The following is a 20,990-nucleotide window of genomic DNA, read 5'->3' on the forward strand; positions in this document are numbered from 1 at the left end:
CTGCATCAGGCGAGACGCTCCTCTCTGGGCTCTGGTTCCCTGTACCACAATTTGTAAAGTGCCCCCAGGCAGAGAGCCAAGATGAATTTTGAGTTTACCTCTTATCTTTTGATTTTATTCACCACCACACGTCTCTAATACCTAATAATGTTCTCTAATACCCCAAAGTACTTGCTTCACATCTCTTATCCAGTTTTTATAGAAAAAAGAGAATTCCAATACCCAATATTTCATTATGGCCCAAACTAGAAGTTCTTATTTTGATGTTTAATACCTTTAGAAATGGGAAGCTGCAGTTCTTTGCTGAAATATAAATCCAATGTACTCTTTTGCTGTCGTCTTGGAAGTAAATAACTCATTCTGACTCTTCTATGCTTAACAGTACTGGGACAAACGTGCTTAGCACTATGAAGACAAAGAAAAGAGACACAGCCCCTTATCTGTCTGTCCTCTTTTTAGCTGCTGCCACCTTTTATCCTCACAGGCTCTACTTCTACATTTCTGTATCATGTCTTAACTGTCTATCTCCTCTGTCCTCTCCTAGCATTCCATTCCTATCCCGAGACTCAGGGAGTAAGCCTGGATTTAATAACACTCTCTAGTCTAGTGTTCGATCAGATTTTTTGGGTGCAACAGGCAGATACTGTTGTGTGTGCCCAGAATAGCAGGCTTCCTTTGGGAAACATTACTTCCCCAACTTCACTCATGTGATTTTAGTCAGGAACGCTCCATTCTTAAATTACTCCATCCTTGTGACCACAGTTCATTGGTTCAAACAGTAGCCACCCGCCTCAATTTCAACCACTAAGTTCTTCCCTGGCAATTATTTTCACTGAACTTGGTGGGGGGGTGGGGACACAAAATCATTATTGATAAGAGATCCAAGATTTGCAGCCGTTAGTACTGTATTTCCTGCCCATGAAGGAAAACAAATCTTCAGTGAAAGAGAATGATGAACTGAGAAGCAGAGAGAAGCAAGTCTGAGAGAGAAGAGGGGAGGAACGAAGGCAGAGAGACAGAGAGAAGTGCCAGTGTCACCTGATGCTGGCCTAGTCTCTGATTTCAGATGTTCCCAAGGCCTGCCCAGGCATCCTACACCCATCCCGCACTCTAGTTACAGGACATGTCTGTATTCCTTCTAATAAATTCCATGAGATAGCTCATGCTGGATTTCTGTCATTGACCTAGTATTTTGAAAGATAAGAGAATTACTTTTTGGGGTCTTATTTACTCAATATATGTTAAATAGCTTAAATTAAATGACGCAGTCATTCCAGCCAGGTATCTCCAACTTATATCTGTATAATGTGGTTTTGGATCCCTAGGCAGTTTGCATTACTCTGAGGGAATGATACACTAACATTCAAATCTACAGTAATAATGATTACTACTATTTTTGAGTATCTACTATGTAATGGCACTTTGATAATATTTTATGTAAATGCATTCTATAAGGCAACCATATTTATTTTCCAACCAAACTAAAACCTTCACAATTTTTCCCCATTATCATCCATTTTATAGATGAAAAAAATTATAGTAAAATAACTTGCCAAATTATTTGGTAAATGGTTGAGTCAGGAGTAGATTCCAAAGACCACGGAAGCGCTATGTGGTCTCCCATGGCCCCCTCTGTAATCTGCTCACTGCCCCCTGAAATCAGGCTATGCCACAAGCATGGCATTTTCCAGATCAAACCTGGGTGTGTGTGAAGTGAGGTGGGGTGGGGAAGAGAGTATTACATTCTCTCACTTACTTAACTCCAACTCCCACCTCTGATGGTGAGATTGAAGATTAAAGATTTCAGTTTTGTTTGTCTTTCTGGATACCAGATATTCAACATCTCTATGTTGAATAGGGAATGGGCTGAATGTGATGTGGAAAATCAAGTGTAGGACATGAATAAATTATTTCTTTGGTATGGAACCAAAGTAGCCCATTCTTTTTTTTTTTTTTAAGATTTTATTTATCTGACAGAGAGGAAGAGATAGCCAGAGAGGGAACACAAGCAGGGGGAGTAGGGTGGGAGAGGGAGAAATGGGCTTCCCGCAGAGTAGGGAGTCAGATGCAGGGCTCCATCCCAGGATGCTGGGATCATGACCCCAGGACCTGAGCCAAAGGCAAATGCCTAATGACTGAGCCACCCAGGCATCCCTCCCATTCTTATTCTTTACTCTTTGCCTCACTCTTTAACATATGCATAATATTCTATTTCATCATCCAAGAAAGTTAGAAAAAAACATTCCTTTGAATTTTCTGTAGTTCTTAATAATCTATTTTTCTTAGCTTTGAGGACACTTTTTTTTTTTTAAAGATTTTATTTATTTGTCAGAGAGAGGGAAAGAGAGCGAGCACAGGCAGACAGAATGGCAGGCAGAGGCAGAGGGAGAAGCAGGCTCCCTGCTGAGCAAGGAGCCCGATGCGGGACTCGATCCCAGGACGCCGGGATCATGACCTGAGCCGAAGGCAGCTGCTCAACAAACTGAGCCACCCAGGCGTCCCAGCACTTTTTAAGATCTTATGGAAAATTACTATTTTTGATTTTTAAAAAAGATTTTATTTTTAAGTAATCTCTGCACCCAGCACGGGGCTCAAACTCACAACCCTGAGATCAAGAGTTGCATGCTCTTTGGACTAACCCAGCCGGGCGTCCCAATATCTTATGAAAACCTGTAAATACCCCAGTGGGCAAAGCAACGTAGAGAGCATTTATGGACTTAACCCAGCTTCAGCAATGATCAGCACATTGCCAATTTTGGTCCCTGTGTACCACACTCACTTCTCTGTCTCGTATTATTTTAAAACAAATCCCAAACATAGAATGTCATCAGTAAGTACTTCAGTATATACTTTTAAAAATAAGGATTCTTAAGAAAAATATACATTAAAATGCCTAAAACAAAATGAATATTAATTCCTTAATATCATGGAATACCCAGTCAGCATACCAATTCCCAAATACAAATAATTAATACTAATGTAATAGGAGTTTATGTGTGTATGTATACATACACACAGTTTTTAGAAAAAATATTCACTATTTTTTCTTTTAAAAATAGTGAATATTTCTTTATTTATTTGAAAATATTCACTATGACTGAAGTGTCCCGTAAGTCTCTTTAGTCGAGAGGGTCCTCCTCCACCTTTCCTGGGATTTTGAGGGCACACTTTCTTAGTTAACTAAGGCTAAGTCCATCTCAAGTAGACATTGGTGGTTGCTGGGCAGGTAACAGCACTCAAAGCCACTGGGGACAGAGAGGATTGGGGAACCACAGGCATAGTAAGTGTGGGGAGCTCTTTCTTTGGGGCTTAAAGCAGAACCAGACAGTTGAACCCCAGGGTCACTCTCTGAGACCAAGCGCCCTGCTTCTCCTTGGCAAAAACGGAAGAGCCAGGCAGCTGGCAGCATGGGTACTCCAGCCGTGTTCTGGGAAGCAACACATTAGAAACTGTGTGACCTCAACTACCTGGGAGTAGAAGTAAATGGTGAAACCACCAGAGCAGTTCTGGATGGAGTAAATCTGGAGCCCATGATGCTGATGAACTGAAAAAATCCTCTGGCATTGAATAACTACACCAAAGCCTCCAGAATGATTAACTGCTCCTCGGTTTTTAAGGATGCTCTGTAGGCTGTACCCCATTCTAACACAATGGAACCATAAATGCTAAAACTAGAACATTTCTTGGCCTCTTCAATGCCCTTGGTGCCCTCTTAAAATGGGGTTGTTCACAAGATGACAAAAACAAGTCCCGGAAGGGGTTCAGAGAGAACAGTGAAGGAAAGCCAGACCTGACTATCGTTGCTCCTCTACCCCAGAAATTCCCCGATGACTTCATCTCGGAGCACCTGCCTACTTTGGTTAGTCCATGCTCTCCTTCACTGTAAAACCAGTCATCTCTGCTTCTCCCTCCCCTGCCAAGAACAGTGCCTCTGGTTTCCACTTCTTTTGTCCACTTCAGTGAATCACTGGTGTCCTCAATCCAAGCTCCGTCCCAGCAGCTTGAAGATTTTGGAAATACCTCTGCAATCTCCCCAAGGCCTTTGACTGTTCTCTGGAAAAAACCAAAGTACTCAACATGGCCTGCCACACCACCACCCACCACCTCTTTCCCTCTGCAGAACAGAGATGAACCAAATTGTAGCATCTTTGTTTCTTCTATGTATCTTTCCCAGTTTCTATGTCTTAAGATTCCTTCAGAAAGTTTATTAATAAATACAGATTTTCTCATTGTTTCTGAAAGTAAAGCTTCTTTTCAAGAAAAGCCACCTGACTTTCTCTACACATTAAAATAAAACAAACACATATTGAATTTTGAGTTAATGGAAGTATTTTTGTTTCCTTGTTTTGGTGTTTTTTTTTTTTTTTTAAGATTTTACTTATTTATTTGACAGAGAGCGAGAGAGATCACATGCAGGCAGAGAGAGGTGGGGGAAGCAGGCTCTCTGCTCAGCAGGGCTCGATCCCAGGACTCTGAGACCATGACCTGAGCCGAAGGCAGAGGCTTAACCCACTGAGCCACCTAGGTGCCCCTGTTCCCTTGTTTTATTACAACTATGGTCAGCCATGGTTATCATAATTAGCACTCAGCAGTAAAAAGAAATGAGTAGCTACTCTTCTTGTAATGCCATTCATTCCTCATTAGACCCATTTTAGTTGCCAGACAACCCTCACTTTTATATCCCACATTTGAAGGGACTGTGCTGAAATCATTCCTTAAAAATCCATTTTAGGTTTGAACAGCAACTCTGTGTGCGAGCACAGCTCTACAAATACTAATACTGACTATAAGATTGTAACCGTTTAAAATGTGAATGGTAGAAAACAAAGAGTTAGTTACAGTGACTTTACCACGGAAAAGTTACCATGATTATCGCACATGTGAAAAACATGTGTAGAAGAGAATCCAGAGAGATACACCAAACAATGTTAGTAAGGCTTATCTTGCTCTTGGTGGTAGAATGGATGACTACAATTTTCTTCTTTTTGCTACACTGTGTTTTCTAAATTTTCTACAGTGAGCTTAAATAAGTTTTAAAGTTATTAAAATTTAAAAAGTAAACATGAGGGCTGAGTTACAGTTAGAGCTTTGTAAACCTAAGAACTGATCAAACGGTGCAGATTAAGTGACAATATATGTCTAAGGTGTATTAATACAAACACCATGTTGTTCACAGTAAATACTCAGGAGTTAACTATTACTAAATAATATTGTAAAAGTCTATGTAAGTGGCAAATTGGATGCTGTGTACTTTTATTGCAGTAAAAAAAATAAGAACAGACTCACTCTATATTAATAACTTAGAAGAAATGGATTTAGATTTGGCTGGTTATGTACATCTCCACGGTGAGGGTACTTCAAAGAGATCAAAAGTACGTTCTTTAAATACATAAATAGGTAAAGGACTTTCTTCAAATTTACAGTCAATATCATGATCAAGAACACATGACAACCTCCCCCAGACACTGTCAATACCAGAAATCACTTCAACACCACCATAGTAAGGGGAAACTGAGGCTCTGAATTACAAAGTGACTGTCCAAGCTCCCTAGTTTTAAGCCAATGACAGTCTCAGAAACAAAACTGGAGGCTTCTCTTTTTTTCCCCTCAGCAAAAACCTACCGACAAACTTTCACTGATCACCTGCAAGACTAGTATATGGAACTATTATCATACAATGGATTTATTTTGTTCAAAACTTTGATTAAATGACAATGCAACATTCACTAAAACTTTGTAATACGGAAAGGAAAAGATTAAAAAAATGAGGAACAACAAAAAAATGTGAAATTTCTAAACATTAAAATCCTAAAACTGACATAAAAAATGGAAATGGGTTGGAGGTGCGGGAAATGTCCATAGCAAATGGCATTCAAAGAGTTAAGAGCTTTATCATATAAAAAGCTTTCGCAAACCTCTAATAAAGAGAATATTAAATAGCGAGTGATAAATAGGTAAAGGATATGAACAGTCCACACAGTTGGAAATACAGTTAGCAAACAAACTTATGAAAACATACTCAACAGAAGCTTGGATAGAGATATACACATATATCTCAGTAGTACCTGTTACCACATAGCGGGAAATGGAGGCAAATGATTGCATAGATGCAATCAGAAAGAGAGACAGCATATAACGCATTTAGAACAGAGGTCAAAAAACTGAGACTGGGTTGGCCAAAAATAAGGGATAGTTTAATGACGGAGAATTTTTAGAGGATGTAAAGTTAAAAACAAAACAAAACAAAACAAAAAAACTCAGATAGCTTCAACTCCAGAATGAGACCCCCTGAGTTTTTAAGTTCCACTGTGGCTTTAAGATAAATCTGCAACTTCACTGATGTTTCATTTCCTTATCTCTAAGGTAAATTGTTCCTTTGTGAAGTTGTTTTATAGGATACTTACAGGAAAGAAGACAAAAGATGACAAATAATTACTTCTCCTACTTAGGTGATACAAAGTAACCTTTCCAGTTTTCAGCTCTCCTTCCCACAGACACTTTGCTAAGAATCCTCTGCAGCTGGGAGGAGGTGGTGGGCTGGGAAAGGGTTAACAATGCCTCTTGGTTGGGGGGGGGTGTGTTCATCAGGAGTAGCATTTGTCTATTTCCATGGTGTGAACAGAGCCCCCCCCCCCCCATGGCATCCACACTGTGCGGATACAACAGGCAAAACCTCAAGAGCACAGAGAAGAGTAAAATGTGGTCGTACATTAGGAAATGGTGAGTCTAGGGACTTCTTGCCTTCATTTTTAATATAATTGTAAGCTGACACGCTTTAATTTTTAATGGAGGTTGTGTCTAACAACTGGCTTAAAAACTTCAGAAAATACAGCATTGCTTTTGCAGGTTAAGACTTTCGGGACTGCTCCAGTGCAGAATTGACTGTGGTGCCTGTGAGGCTGGCTGGCCCTGCGCCCGCTTGTGGTCTTTCCCTAACTGGGAGGTAGCCCAAACTACCTGCAGACCAAGGCTCACAGTCCAGCAGCTGGAACTGCTCCAGGCAGAAGAGGGCCTGGGGGTGGGCCCTCCAGAGGCCTCTGCCATTGGGACTGTTTCAGCCAACTGCTGAGGACAGTGTGTTTGCTTTCACACCATTTCCTACTGTGTTACTACCATGGACTTAATAATCTTCATGTCAACATGTGGCCTTAAAAAAAATCTGTTGGAAAAGTGGCACTTTTTAAGAAATATTATTTATTTATTTATTTGTCAGAAAGAGAGAGAGTATAAGCAGGAGCAGCTGCAGGTAGAGGGAGAAGCACGCTCCCCACTGAGCAGGGAGCCCAATGAGGGACTTAATCCCAGAATCCTGGGATCATGAGCTGAGCTGAAAGCAGATGCTTACCCGACCAAGCCACCCAGATGCCTCAGAAAAGTGGCACTTCTGGGAAGTACTTAGATGAAGCACCTCTCCTGCTTCCCAGCATTGCCACTACTTCCAGGCCTCCGACCTCTGGGGAACACACACACAATAAGGAGCAAGGCCCTAAAGCACCCCAGTTAACTGGTCTGAGTGTGGCTGACAGGAGGAAATGAAGGCAAGGAATATTGCCTTGGAGTGCAAAGAATGAAAGTGTAGTTGTAACAGACACCCATGTTGTTAATTTCCACGGTCAAACGACTAACGGGCGGAAGTTTTGAAGGGAGTCTGCACACCTGGGAAGGGCCAACAAATGTGCTAGAAAACAAGATTTCTCCAAATCAATTCATAGGTCACCTTCCTCAAATACACTTAGTGACTGGGGCGCCTGGGTGGCTCAGTGGGTTAAGCCTCTGCCTTCAGCTGGGGTCATGATCTCAGGGTCCAGGGATCCAGACCCACATCCGGCTCTCTGCCTGCCTCTCTGCCTACTTGTGATCTCTCTATCAAATAAATAAATAAAATCTTAAAAAAACAAACAAACAACAAAAAAAAAAACACCAAACCACAGTGACTGTGCAGTGAATGAAAAATCTCTGGAGGTGACCTTCAAGAATTTGAATGAAACCCTCCCTCCCCCAAACAATTACTGCTCAAGTTCAAGTTGGAGAACCTCTAGTAGAGTAGAAAGAACAAGAGCCTCAGAGATAAGCCAACCAGAGTTCAGATGCTGGCAGCTCTCCCACTAATGAGGTGGGCCACTTTCCACAGGCTATGTAACAACCCCAAGCTTCAACACTCTAGTAATTAATAAAGCAAAATAATACCCACCTCATAGGGTCGCTGTGAAGATTCACAGGCCCAGCTCAGATAAAGGCCCAGCACCCCACACAGCCCACAGTTAAGTGTTCAGCTACTGTCTGTCAGTCTCTCAGCAGTAACCCTTATCTCTCTGGATGGACTCACCGATTTAATGTGCTCAGGATTCCTGAGACACTGTGAACCTTATGCACTGACATTTTTCTATCACAGAGGGAGGGCTGCCACGGACACCACCACAGAGGAGAGCACAGATGAGAGTGAAGGGGACCTCCCACCTCCTCCTTTCTCGAGCCTTGCAATTACTGTACCTCACACCTGAGAGAGGGCAGACACGTCAGGCTGGGGCACTGGGTGCTGCCAGCCCATCGAAGATGCAGCAGAGGCACTCCTGGGAATCAATAGCATCTTGGTCACAGAACGCTAATGCGCTTCAAAGGGTTAACAACAGTCATGACTGGCAGCTTCTCTGAGGCCTCGACGCCTTACAACAGGGTGTCCCAAGGACCATTCTCAAAAGTGACACCCCAGCAACTGAGGGTCCCACTGAGGAGGCTACTGGGTTAGCTCTGGTCTTCCTCACAAAGGACCTGTCATCCATAACAGACAGGGCTTTGAGCCCCCACACTTTTTTTTTTTTAATTTCTTTTCAGCATAGCAGTATTCATTGTTTTTGCACCACACCCAGTGCTCATGCAATATATGCCCTCCCCAATACCCACCACCTGGTTCCCCCAACCTCCCACCCCCCCCGTCCCTTCAAAACCCTCAGGTGGTTTTTCAGTGTCCACAGTCTCTCATGGTTCACCTCCCCTTCCAATTTCCCTCAACTCCCTTCTCCATGTTATTTGTTATGCTCCACAAATAAGTGAAACCATAGGATAATTGACTCTCTCTGCTTGACTTATTTCACTCAGCATAATCTCTTCCAGTCCCATCCATGTTGCTACAAAAGTTGGGTATTCATCCTTTCTGATGGAGGCATAATACTCCACAGTGTATATGGACCACATCTTCCTTATCCATTCGTCCGTTGAAGGGCATCTTGGTTCTTTCCACAGTTTGGCAACCGTGGCCACTGCTGCTATAAACATTGGGGTACAGATGGCCCTTCTTTTCACTACATCTGTATCTTTGGAGTAAATACCCAGTAGTGCAATTGCAAGGTCATAGGGAAGCTCTATTTTTAATTTCTTGAGGAATCTCCACACTGTTCTCCAAAGTGGCTGCACCAACTTGCATTCCCACCAACAGTGGAAGAGGGTTCCCCTTTCTCCACATCCTCTCCAACACACGTTGTTTCCTGTCTTGCTAATTTTGGCCTTTCTAACTGGTGTAAGGTGGTATCTCAATGTGGTTTTAATTTGAATCTCCCTAATGAGCCCCTTTTTAGCACTTGGCTTTGTTTCTTGGAGCTGCCCGTTCTTGGGTGGAGTACCCCTCAAGGTCATGGCCCTGGGCTTCTGGTCATGTGTCCTTGCTGCCTCTGGGCAGCTCACTTTGGCACGCAGACTGTAAGTTGCAGAGTGGTGAGGAATACCTCGCCTTCCCTCTGCCACAGAGGGAACTGTGTGTGGTCCCAACACACGTGTGTCTGCGTTCTTTGGCTCTGATTTTTAACAGTTTTTGCCCTTACTAAGTTGAGATCTACAAAATGCTTTCAACACTTAAGTGTTCCATGGCAGAAAATATCCCTATTAGCTTAGGAGGTCTTTGTATAGCACTAGTGCAATGCGTATGGTGATTTTAATTAACACTTTGTTCAAGATAGAGTTTCAGGGGGACATATACACAGGGAGTCTAATGAGTATTTCTCATATTGAATGGAGTTTAATTTCTCACCCGGAGGACTCCAGACCTGCAGAATGTGGGTACAGGGTTCAGGCCTATTCTGTGTCCCCTGTACGAAGGGAGGCCTCCCTAGGAAAAGGGTCTGAGCGCACCCCAGCTCAGGTCGCAAGTGGCTGGTGGGGACGGAGGAAAAAGCACACAGGCAGCATGTTTTCTCTCTGGACCTGGGGGCATGAGGCAAATTGCCACAATCCTCAGAGACTCAATTTATTTTCTCATTTGTCCAATGGAGACAATACCACCTGACCTGTCAATTTCAGAGTGGTTTTGAGTTTAAAAGAAAACCAATACATATGGAACTCCAAGAAAAATTAAACCACACTCTATAAATATAAGATATTAGCTAAGCTGCATTTCCCTTCACACTGACAGGTACGACAAAGAGGCTGAACATCCTCCCACACCCCACCTGGGAGCAGGAGGGCTCCTTGCTGGGGGTCCCTTTCTGGGACATGTTTGCAGTTTTCTTTCTGATGCAGTTGAAATCTGTCTTGCATTCAGAAGGCAGCAAGGGAAGAGTTCTGTGAATTTGGACATGGGAAGCCTTCCGTTTGGCCCCAAATGCTGGCAGTCCTCTTAAAAAGTGAAAACATTAAAAACCAGATGATCTCATAGGTCTTTTCTACCCCTGAAACAGATGGTGTGAGTCACATATGTTTGACATAAATGTACCAGGTTGTGATGATTTGCCTCATTATGCTCAGCTGAAGAGTAGATTAACGAGCAATAATATGCCAAGAAGGTAAAGCATGACCTCTGATTACTACCAAAGGTGGGAGTGGCTTGTCTCATGGCTGTAGCAGTGAACTATGACTCAAGGCTCTGAGTTTCTCATCACAGGTCTGTGACCTTGTCTGTGACAATGGGAGGCTCGCTGGAGACCTTCAAGAATACCCTTAGTCTGGATGTGCCGGCCAGCCATCCTTTAAAGCACTATAGCAAGTCCCTCCTCTGAGAACAGTGTGGGTGGTAATTAATGGTTAAGAGTACTAGAGAGGCGTCAGTAAAGATGCTAGATCCAAATGTCCATGACGCCTTAGACAGTTCTCAGACTATTATTTAGAGATGCTAGGAAAATGTAGATCCCACAGTTTCCAGGAGGTCTCTCTGTTGCTCTTCCCCTCCAAGTCAACCATCTACCTCATGTAACACTGTCCAGCAAACCTTCTGCCATGATGGAAATAGTTTCGATTTACTCCGTCCAGCAGTAGTTACCACTCCTGGCTATTGAGCACTTGAACTATGGCTAGTGAGGCTTACTGGGAAATGTTGAGAGGAACTACATTTTACATGTGATTTAGATGTAATTAACTGAAGTATATATGTGAATAGCCTCATCTGGCCAGTGGCTACCATACTGGACAGCACAGACCTAGCTAATCTAATCCTCCTCAAAGCACCTGCATGAAGATGAGGTTGAGAAAGCAGGGCAAAGTAAATTAAGTAATTACTCTTTAAGTTCAAAACAGGCTTTTTTTCCCCCCAAGTTGGTGGGAGTAGCCAAAGCCAGAGTCTTAAGTGCGAGATTACCAAAAAACAAAAGTTTTGCCTCATTTCTGTACTATTTCCCTCTCTTTTCACTGGTTTTAAAATGAGAAGGCATCTAAACTCATTAACAAAAAGCTAGGCTAGATTTGCTTTATGCTACAGCAAAACTTTTCGGTACAAACCTGAGAAAATAACCAGTAAGATAAGGTTCAAGAGAAACACGAAGCCGGCCCTGCACTATTTTCAGATCACCTCTGAGGAGACCTGCAGAAGCACAAGCAGGCTTTTTGCCCTGGATTGTTCTTTGTCAAGGGCTGCTAGCCATCCATCCCCAGCTCGGCTCCCCTCTGTAGTTCACGATCCGCTCCCCTCCCCCACTACAGAGGGCCGGGACAACACAGCCCTCAAAAATCACGCTGTGTCTCCAAGTCCCTCCAGACAAGCTGTGGCTTTTCTTTTTCACCTATTTCATATAAATTTCTGCCGCACAAAACCCTGTAGTACGTACTCTGCAAAGCCTTGAGATCAGACTTTCCTGATGCAGTCCCATGGCCAGGGAGCTGTGAGAACAGTGGCTGTTCTCCACACTGTGCCCTCACCCATGAGGTGAATTTCCTCAAACTCTCTGTGTATGAAGAATTCATCTTCCTGCATTCCTTAGCTGATCGTTGTCTTGCCTCATGTATCTATTTTTTCCTGAACAGTGCATCCCCCAGGTCTTCGAAGCTCTAATAAAGGGACAGGGGTCTGTCTGGTCCCTGTAATTCCCCTCATGCACTGCCCAGCCTGTGTCAGACGCAAGGGGTGGGGAGCGGCGGCTTAATCAATGCTTCCTGAGTGTGGATGAAAGACTACTGGACTCAATGGGATTTTTAAAGCTTTTGGATGTTAAGATACTTTTTTCTCAGTTTAACATATTCCAGAAAACAATGTATCTTTCACCCTTGTAGGATTTGTTGTGGGGTGAGGGGTGGATTAGGCTTGATTCTTTCTGGGAAGGACTTCAGAATTGGTCCTGGATTTCTCAGGCTGATGTCATGATTATTGGAAGGTTAGGAAAAGAGACTTGAACTCAGCCAGCAGTTGCCAAATTGGCACACGAGGAAGAAAGTTAGCATGATAAATACTATTTCTCCATCCCTGGTCCCTATTTTCTCAACAATGAAATGGAGAAAGAAGAAAAATCCTTATTCCTGAAACAGTTCACAGTGCCCTACAACAGATAGACCTATGACTCCCAAGACCCTGTAAGGAGCTTTGCAGTTCATTCCACTGAGGAGCTGAAAGTAAAGTACACGAGGAACAACACTGCTCACAGCCATGTGCCCACCAGTCTCCTGACTGCTGGCTCCCTGCCTTGCCTGTGTATTTTCTAAAGCTATTTAAAAAGAGAAAACCAGGGATGCTTGGGTGGCTCAGTTGGTTGGACAACTGCCTTCGGCTCAGGTCATGTTCCTGGAGTCCCGGGATCGAGTCCCGCATTGGGCTCCCAGCTCCATGGGGAGTCTGCTTCTCTCTCTGACCTTCTCCTTGCTCATGCTCTCTCACTGTCTCTCTCTCAAATAAATAAATAAAATCTTAAAAAAAAAAAAGAGAGAGAGAGAGAGAGAGAGAGAAAACCACTCACCCTGCTCCCAAAGTCATTCCTTACTGAAAGATTAGAGCATAAATAGGAAGTTAATTAAAATTTAAGACTAAACCAGTTATAATAAAAATGTTCCCTCTTTTCCAAGTTTAAAAAAAAGAAAACTCTACAACAATAAAGCAGTGCTTCTCAGTGGGTTCTTGGATCAGCTATACCAGCATCACCAGGGAACTTGTTAGAAGTGCAAATTCTTGGGTGCCACCCCAGACCCACCAGAGCAGAAACTTTGGGGGTAGGCCCCAGCAATTTATTAAAAAAATAACACCTCCATGTGATTCTGCAGGAACATTTGAGAAGCAGTGCTTTAAATCAAGGTTGAAATCATCAAAACTACTCAATGTTGTAGTAGAGTATACTGAAAGAGTATCCCTAAAATGTTGTATCTTCCCTAATTCTATAAATAAGGTCTGACCAAGCAGCCAACATGTCCCTAGCTCTGAATTCTAACCCACATGCACTCTCCATGTCTTGCTGCCTGGGATCTGGTCACACCTCCCCTGCATCCCCAGGAGGCTCCATGAGGGCCTGGGCTGGGAAGGCACTTGGGAGCTGAGCCACATGTCCACGTCCCCTTCAGGGTGGGAGAGACAGATACAAAGGGGGCACGGAGAGGGGACAGTGATCTGGAAATCTATGAATTTCCCATCAATGGTAAGCATACCTTTTTTGGAGCAGAGCCCATACTTAGTACTTTCCCATCACTATTTCACAAATAACAATCCCAAAAGAGACAGTGCTTATAAAATTTTTTTTTTAAATGGGCATCTTTGCAGATAATTGCTCGTGAGCTACACGAAGTGGTGCACCCTTCATGCTGAGGATGGTAATGACGGCGTGCAGTGTTCTAGACCATTCACAGTGAACGTGTGTCTGTCTGCTTCTTCCCCAGATCCTTGACCTTCAATCACAACACTTACTGACCAGAATCTTCCAGTCACACCATTCTGGCTTCACCCTGTCCTTCCCTAACCCATCAAAATCACCCTCCGATTGTAAGGGGAATTATGAAACTTGACTGTCCCCATGACCTAAAGGCTTTCAAATTCCTCTTTGCTGACAGTGTTTGCTCACGGCCGAGGCTTTGCGTGCCCTAAGAACACCAGGGCAGAAAAATGTCCCAGCACCGGAGGCACAGTAGCATTTTATGAGATTTCTCATCACGAGAAAAACCTCCATCCTAAGAGAAATGGAAATGTAAACTCTCCTCAGTAACTTTTCTCACTTGAAATCACACCTCTCATCACGACCTATTACACCCACACAGTCACGTGCCAGCAGCACAGTGCACGGTCTCCACCATTTCAAAGGCTCAGAAGATATTTTTAAAGCCCAAATACAATCTAGGTTGCTCTTCTACAAAGCAACTTTTTAGGGAAGGACAAAGTAATACAGAGATTTTTATGCATGTGGGCAGTTAGCCAACTCACCGAATGACTGAATGCAGCTGTCGATGAGCTCGTCCAGGCTGGCTCCTTTGGCTAAATGTCCCAGAGACACCATCATTCGGAACTGGGTGATCTGGGCCGGGATGCGGTGGGAGGGGACGGGGCTGCCGGCTGGCTTCGCCTCTAGTCTGGCTTTTGTGGCAGCTCTGCAGCCATGAGAAGGTTTCCTGGGGAAAAAGAGGAGGCAGTGAGAGCGAGCCAAGTAGCCGGGGGACAGACTACCCGGCAGCTCCAAGAACTGAAGGCAGATAGGACAGGAAAGGAGTCGAGATAAGACAATTAATCCTGAGAGCTGGGCTGATAGAAGACATACCCCTCCCACTTGGCAAAAGCACCCAACGGGACTGGTTGGCTGTTAAAGAGATAACTCCCCAGTGAGTAAGGAGGTGAGATTTCAGGGCTGCAACCGGGGCCCTTCGTCGTGGGCTGCAACTGCTTTGGCCTGCTGGCTGCAGCTCCCAAAGGGGAGATGCTGAGGCGAGACCGTCTTGACAATCCTTTGCGCCTAGCCATAATTGATTTTAGCGGGGAGTCCCGCTGACTTGGTTCTGAAGAATTTCTTAATTCGGTCTCGTCTTCGGCTAACTTAATTCAACTTTAGAAATACCAGAGATGCTGCAGAAAGGCCAGGGGCCCCCAGAAATACCTCTGGCCTTTGGGGGAGAAGTCAAAGACTAAGGACCCGCCTGCAGAGGATTATGGTGGTGGTGGTTAGATTTAAAGCTAATCCTGCCTTTCTTACAAATCTTGGATTTGTTCTGTTTTTCATTTCTGATAATACAGGCAATCATTGAGTCATTTCTTACCACTAAATATTCTATTAAGTCCTTACTGATTAAAAAAAAACAAAAAACAAAAAAACCCGAAAACCAAAAAAACCCACAGAGCTAAAGGGAGCTTTCCTCCAGAACTGAATGTAAAAGGAGAAGTCTGGATCTGGAAATGGCTTAGGAGTCCAACAGGGTACCCTCACCCACTCTCACTTAGCTTTATCTTTTGTCATGACCTCATGAGAACAAGTCAAGTTGTTTGAAAAAGGGTATATGAAAGTTAACTAAGCATTTTACTTTCCTTCCCATTTAGACACACTCGCAGATACATATCTATAATCTTTTCAATAGTGATGGGTGTTGTTGCTAGTAACTTTTTCAAACATATAATTAATTCCGTGGTTTTGGTTATTTCATAGTTTACTAACAAAGAGGAGACGAAAAAATATGTACCTCAGATCCATAACTTCAGCTACTCACTCTATATTTTGATAAACATGTAATGGCATCAACTAATAAGTGCTTATTCTATAAGTGAGACACTGTGATAGGCCAGAGGGGCAGGGGACCACAGTGGAAGAGTCTCCGGGAGGGGTCTCTGTAAACTGGAAAACTTACTCATTATGTTAGTTGTTGCTGTTGTCGTATAAAGGTGAACGAGGAGTTCCTTAATTCAAAAATCTAGTTGGAGAATCAAACCTAGTCCATGAAAAGACAACCCTATAAATCTTAAGTGTCCTGTGGGTGTCAAGCCTGAGAAGTGTGATGTTCTTAGAGGAGAGAACCAGTTCCAGGTGGAGTGGTGCAGGGAGCAGCTCCAAGAAGACTGAATATCATCCAGAAGGAGCCGAAATGCTCAGATCAAAATAAAATGCTGGGGCACATGTGGATTTCGGGAATCCAGCTAAGAGGTCGTGTACTAAACTCTGGGCCACTCTCAGTCCACAGCTATACTAGTGGAAGAAAAAACCATGCCCTTTGAGCTCTGTTTCAAACTAGCTCCAGGATGCTGACTAGCAGTGCCCACAGGACTCTGCTTTTGACCTGGGGTGAGGCCACGGAAATTGCTTCAGCTACTGGCTTCTGAGAATATACTAACCCAAGGAAATGATTGCTGAAAGATCAAGTTGGTGCTACTGGATCTGATGTCTGACCATTACTGATTTTTATCTAGGCCCTGTGATAACCCCAGGATCAGATCAGTATCTGAAAACAAGAGAAAATAATGAACATAATCAATTGAGTACCTATGATATGGCAAGCACTGCACTGGGGATTTAAATGGTTTTCAAAGCTGATACCCCAGAAAGATCTTATCTCCATTTCATGAAGTTGAAACTGATTCTCAAAGCCGCTAAAGGACATAGTCAAGGTTGTACAACTCAACCCGTGCTACATCTGGGCTCTGTACCTGGGGCCTCTCTGGTTTTATTTAATAAATATGTACTGTGCTTGGAAGCATGTGCCCTTCGCTACACAAGAATCTGCAAGTAGACGGTCACAGAAGGGCTGGAAAATTCAAGACAAAAAAAATCCTCCAAAAGCAATGCTGCTACCCTAAAGGCTGGATCTCAGGTCTTATTCTTCCTGCAGGCCTCTGGAACAGTCCTCAGACACCAGAGCTAGGCAGACTCTTCATAGTCATTTCTATATGGGGAGGTCCAGGTTCCAAAAGCCAGTGCCACTGGCTGCTGGTGCAGAAGCTGGTAGAAGCCAGGCCTCCTGTGCCCCCAGGCCTTGCTCCGCAGTCAGGTTCCCTTCCCTTCCTGAAAGTACTGACAACTCTCTAAACCTGGAGCTGAGTGCCCAAAGGAAATGGTCAGGTTCTGCCTTCACTGCTGCCTGTTTACCATAAAGACCTCCACCCAAGGCAAAACGGGGAAAGATGACATAGAGTCCTTCTCAAGAGGAGTCCTTTTCTCTTAGGCCACCCCCATTACTTCTCCTCAGCCCCCCAAGAGGAGGCAACTGCTACTGGAGGCTGGGTCTCCACATCCGGCTTTTGCCTCTGGGGCTCCCAGGTGTTAACTCCAGTCTCTCAACTGTTGCATCCAGGGGAAATTCCATTTTGTCTCTCGGTTGGTGGTATCGACCACCACCAAGGACTCTGAAAACTGCCCCTGGCTCTAATTCTAGTCACGTCTCCTAATGTCAGCAGGAGGGGAAACCACTTTGGTTCCCAAGGTAATTCTCAGAGGTGGATGCATTTACAGGAACATAAGAGGGACCAGGGGAGATTCAAGCAGAAAGAAGGAGTGTGAAGGGAGTATTCAGGGTGGGGGGAAGGGAAAGTGAGAGACCTAGTCTAGGAGTATTGAGGCCAGGCAGACTCAGAGGCTCTGGGCCCGAGACACGACAGAGAAGAGAGGCTACTAAAAACCAACTGAAACCAGAGAGGTCTGGGAAAATGGTGTTATCTGCGCCATAAACTAGGAAAGTCTGCTCTTTTTGCTGGCAGTCTCCTGACCAGCTGCTTCCTGTCAAACCTGCAAACCCCGTTCTCTTCTGATGAAATGGCTGTAGGTAAGGATGCATAAAATGTTCCATTACAGGCATATCTAAGGGTATCAAACAATCCACAGAAAGAATAGTCTAAATCTCCAAAGCGTATTTTTAAAGGACTGGAGCCAAATGTTCCCATGTAAATTAAAAAAAAAAAAAAAAAAAAAAAAAAAGCTGAGAGAGAAACAGATAAACTTGTGTTTTCTGGGACCAGGAGTGGCCAAGGCCCAGTGGGGTTTGCCACAAGAGGCTGTCAAAACTCCTAAATGGTTCAGGTCAAATCCTCTCCAGGCACAGGTGCCTCCCTGGAGGGCACACACACTTTCGGGCTGAACTTTTTATGAAATCTAGCCAAGATGAGGAAGGGATGAAATGGAGGAAGAGAACACAGATTTCCCCAACTTTTTCTGCAGTAGAAGGTGGCTTTAATTGGCTTCTGGTGAGGACTCTTTCCAGTCCTGTCCTCTCCCTCAGCCCCTACAGTACAGACGCAATGTAATTTACCAAGGCCCACCCCCCCCCAAACTAGCTGAAGGTGCCCTGCTGTACCCTTGGGGCAACAAGGCCCCTACCCCCCTGCTCCCCCTCCCTGTAGCGGGAGTGCAGAGAGGGCCAAGAGCCTTTGGCTGCATAAAGTCCAGAAGGTTAACCCTTCCTGCCGCTCCTGGGCCTGTCTGTGTGGGCTGGGCACAGCGCTGTCACACCGGAGTCCACGTGGAGGGTGCTGGGCAGAGCACCACTCCTAAGCTGCGGTCAGGCCCTCCCTGCTCTAGGGGGACACGCTCCAAGTTGCCTGGCCCCTCCAGGCCGTTTTCTCCTGCCAAGAGACTAGCACTATCACCCTTCCTTCATCTTCAAGATCCTCATAAGACATCTCTCTTGAATTGCAGTTGGGAAGAAAGGGGGTACAGTTTCCACCCAGAAAGCTGTGTGTTTGGGAGGGCTGCCGCCGGCCTTTCCGGGCCCTGCCTGGGGTTCGCTGGGAGCCGGAAGAGGCCGCCAGGTGGCGCTGCCCGAGACCCGAGCCCCGCGCCCGTAGCAGGTGCGGATTTTGCGTAAAGTCCGCAAACGAGAGACCCAGGTGCCGGACACCGAGGAGCCGGGGGAGGCGGGGGGCGGGGGAGGGTGCAACTCCGGTGCAACTCCGGAGCTCGCGGCGCGCACCACCCAGCTCCCTGCCCCATTTGCCCCGCGCGCCGCCCCGCCTGAACTTGAGCCGAGCCACCGGCCTGCCGCCGCTCGCACCTCGGGTCAGCAACTTCCCGTAGAAGGAGGCGCCCTCGTTGTCCTCCCACTTCCCACCCCCTCCCCGAGAGGGCTCAGGGGGCCGCCCGCCCCCAAAAAGGAAGCTGGCGCCGCCGACGGCCCGGACCCCTACTCACCTCGGGGCCTCTCTCGCCTTGCCCAGGGTGCCCATGGCCACGGCCGGCGCTCCCGCGGCCACCTCACCTAGCGCGCCGGGACGGGCTCGGCGGGGCGCGGCGCATCGCCGCCACCGCCGTCGCCGCCGCCCGCGGGGCCCCTCCGCCCCGGCCGCCCACCTGCCGCGCTCGGAGCCGGAGAGCCCGCCCGAGGCGCACCCGCAGGCACAAAGTTTCTGGGAGCGCGCCCTCTCGCCCTCCCGCGCGCGCGCACTCTCGCCCGCACCAACCACCTGACACGCGCGCTGATGCTATCGGCGGAGGAGCCGTGTGGCGCTCTTCGGCTGCTCTCCGAAACCCGCCCCCATCACTCGCGAGCGCCCCACCGCGCCGCCCGCCGCTCCCGGCCCCAGGCTGAAGTCCGAAGGGGAGAACGATTGGGGAGGCTCCGGGGGACGCCGCGGAGGAGGCGTGAGTCCGAAGGCTAGGGCTTCGCGGAGCGGCTCTGGGGAGGAGGATCCCCCCCCGCCCCCGCACTTCAGTCCCGCTTCGCCGGGACCCCTGGCCCCTTCGCAGGGCCCCCTGTATCTATCCGAGCACCGCCAGGGGCGGGGTAAGGAGCCAACTCCCAGGTGTGGCTCTGCCCCGGCCCGCGCCTTCCGCGCCTTCGTAGTAGCAATTTGCAGGACTTTAGCTGGAGATTGGCGCCCTGCACCCTGCGGGAGGCGGCGGGTGTGGAGGTGCGCGCCGGAGGTGTGATCCGTATCTGGCGGGAGACAGCTGCCTGGCGTCTGTGGGTGTGGGAGATGCGGGGAGCGGTGGGAAGAACTTTCTGACAGCAGGCAGGGCCAGGAATGGTGCCCTAGCTCTGCTTGGCCCAAACACAGCGATGATAGCAGTAGCTGACTGACGGAGTGCATTGTGCTGAAGGACCTTCTATAAGTTGCCTCACTGAACCCATCCCCCCAAATCCGGAGAGGTCACTATTTTCGAGATGGGAAAAGGACGGTTTAGAGAATAACATGCCTCCTGTCACACAACCAGTAAACAGCAGAGAGAAATGTGACCTGGGCTGAGATCTGTCTGACTCCCTGTAATCGCTGCTGGGCTGTCCTAATAACACTTAATAACACACCCCTTATCACTGTCACATGCCTTAATTCTGGCCACAATAATAGGTGTCTTCCCAGCCATAATGTTCTGGACCTTAAAGTCTCCCTCTGTGACTTCATTCTTATACGTCTTCATGTTTATATGCCACCTTCTAGAAAAAGAAACTTGCAAAGGTAACTTACAAAGGTACACAACTTACCAAAAAAGTGTGTGAAATAAAGTGAAAAATAAATCTTATAAAATGGAGCCAGAAGTGAGTCATTTTTTAAAAAACGCACCTAGAGTCCAATGCACTTGGTTACAAGTGGGACCAAAATTTGTCTCCCAGATTTCTAGCAGTCATGTTCAAAAGGGAGCTTTGTATAAAATTCATTTTCTGTCACATGCAAGATCAAAAAAAAAATTGTTCAAGAGAACATCAACTCTTCTTAATAGTAAGACCACTAAGAAATTTCTCCAGAGAATTCTCATGAACTTTGGGTAATTGAACCAAGTTCTAGACACAGCCATATATATAGAAGGGGCCCATGCATATTTAATAGACATTAAATTATAGCACTTCTAGACTATACTGTACATGCATATGTATATATGTGAAATGGATGAACATACCCTTATGTAAATGCAAAATTATAT

The 20,990-nt window shown here is 45.8% G+C and overlaps 1 protein-coding gene across 2 annotated transcripts in view; it reads right to left on the reverse strand.

The window, feature by feature from the left end:
- Nucleotides 1–19,297, reverse strand: part of RASGRP1 (RAS guanyl releasing protein 1) — an 82,254-nt gene extending 62,957 nt beyond the window's left edge. For both annotated transcript variants that reach the window (XM_032343240.1, XM_032343241.1), the window contains exons 1-2: nucleotides 19,263–19,297; nucleotides 14,591–14,775 (exon numbers count right to left, since the gene is read on the reverse strand). In XM_032343240.1, the coding sequence (XP_032199131.1) occupies nucleotides 14,591–14,775; nucleotides 19,263–19,297 (220 nt within the window). The remainder of the gene's footprint in view (nucleotides 1–14,590; nucleotides 14,776–19,262) is intronic.
- Nucleotides 19,298–20,990: the final 1,693 nt, after the last annotated feature.

The sequence above is a fragment of the Mustela erminea genome, chromosome 5 (assembly GCF_009829155.1).
Source record: "Mustela erminea isolate mMusErm1 chromosome 5, mMusErm1.Pri, whole genome shotgun sequence".
NCBI classification, from domain to species: Eukaryota; Metazoa; Chordata; class Mammalia; order Carnivora; family Mustelidae; genus Mustela; species Mustela erminea.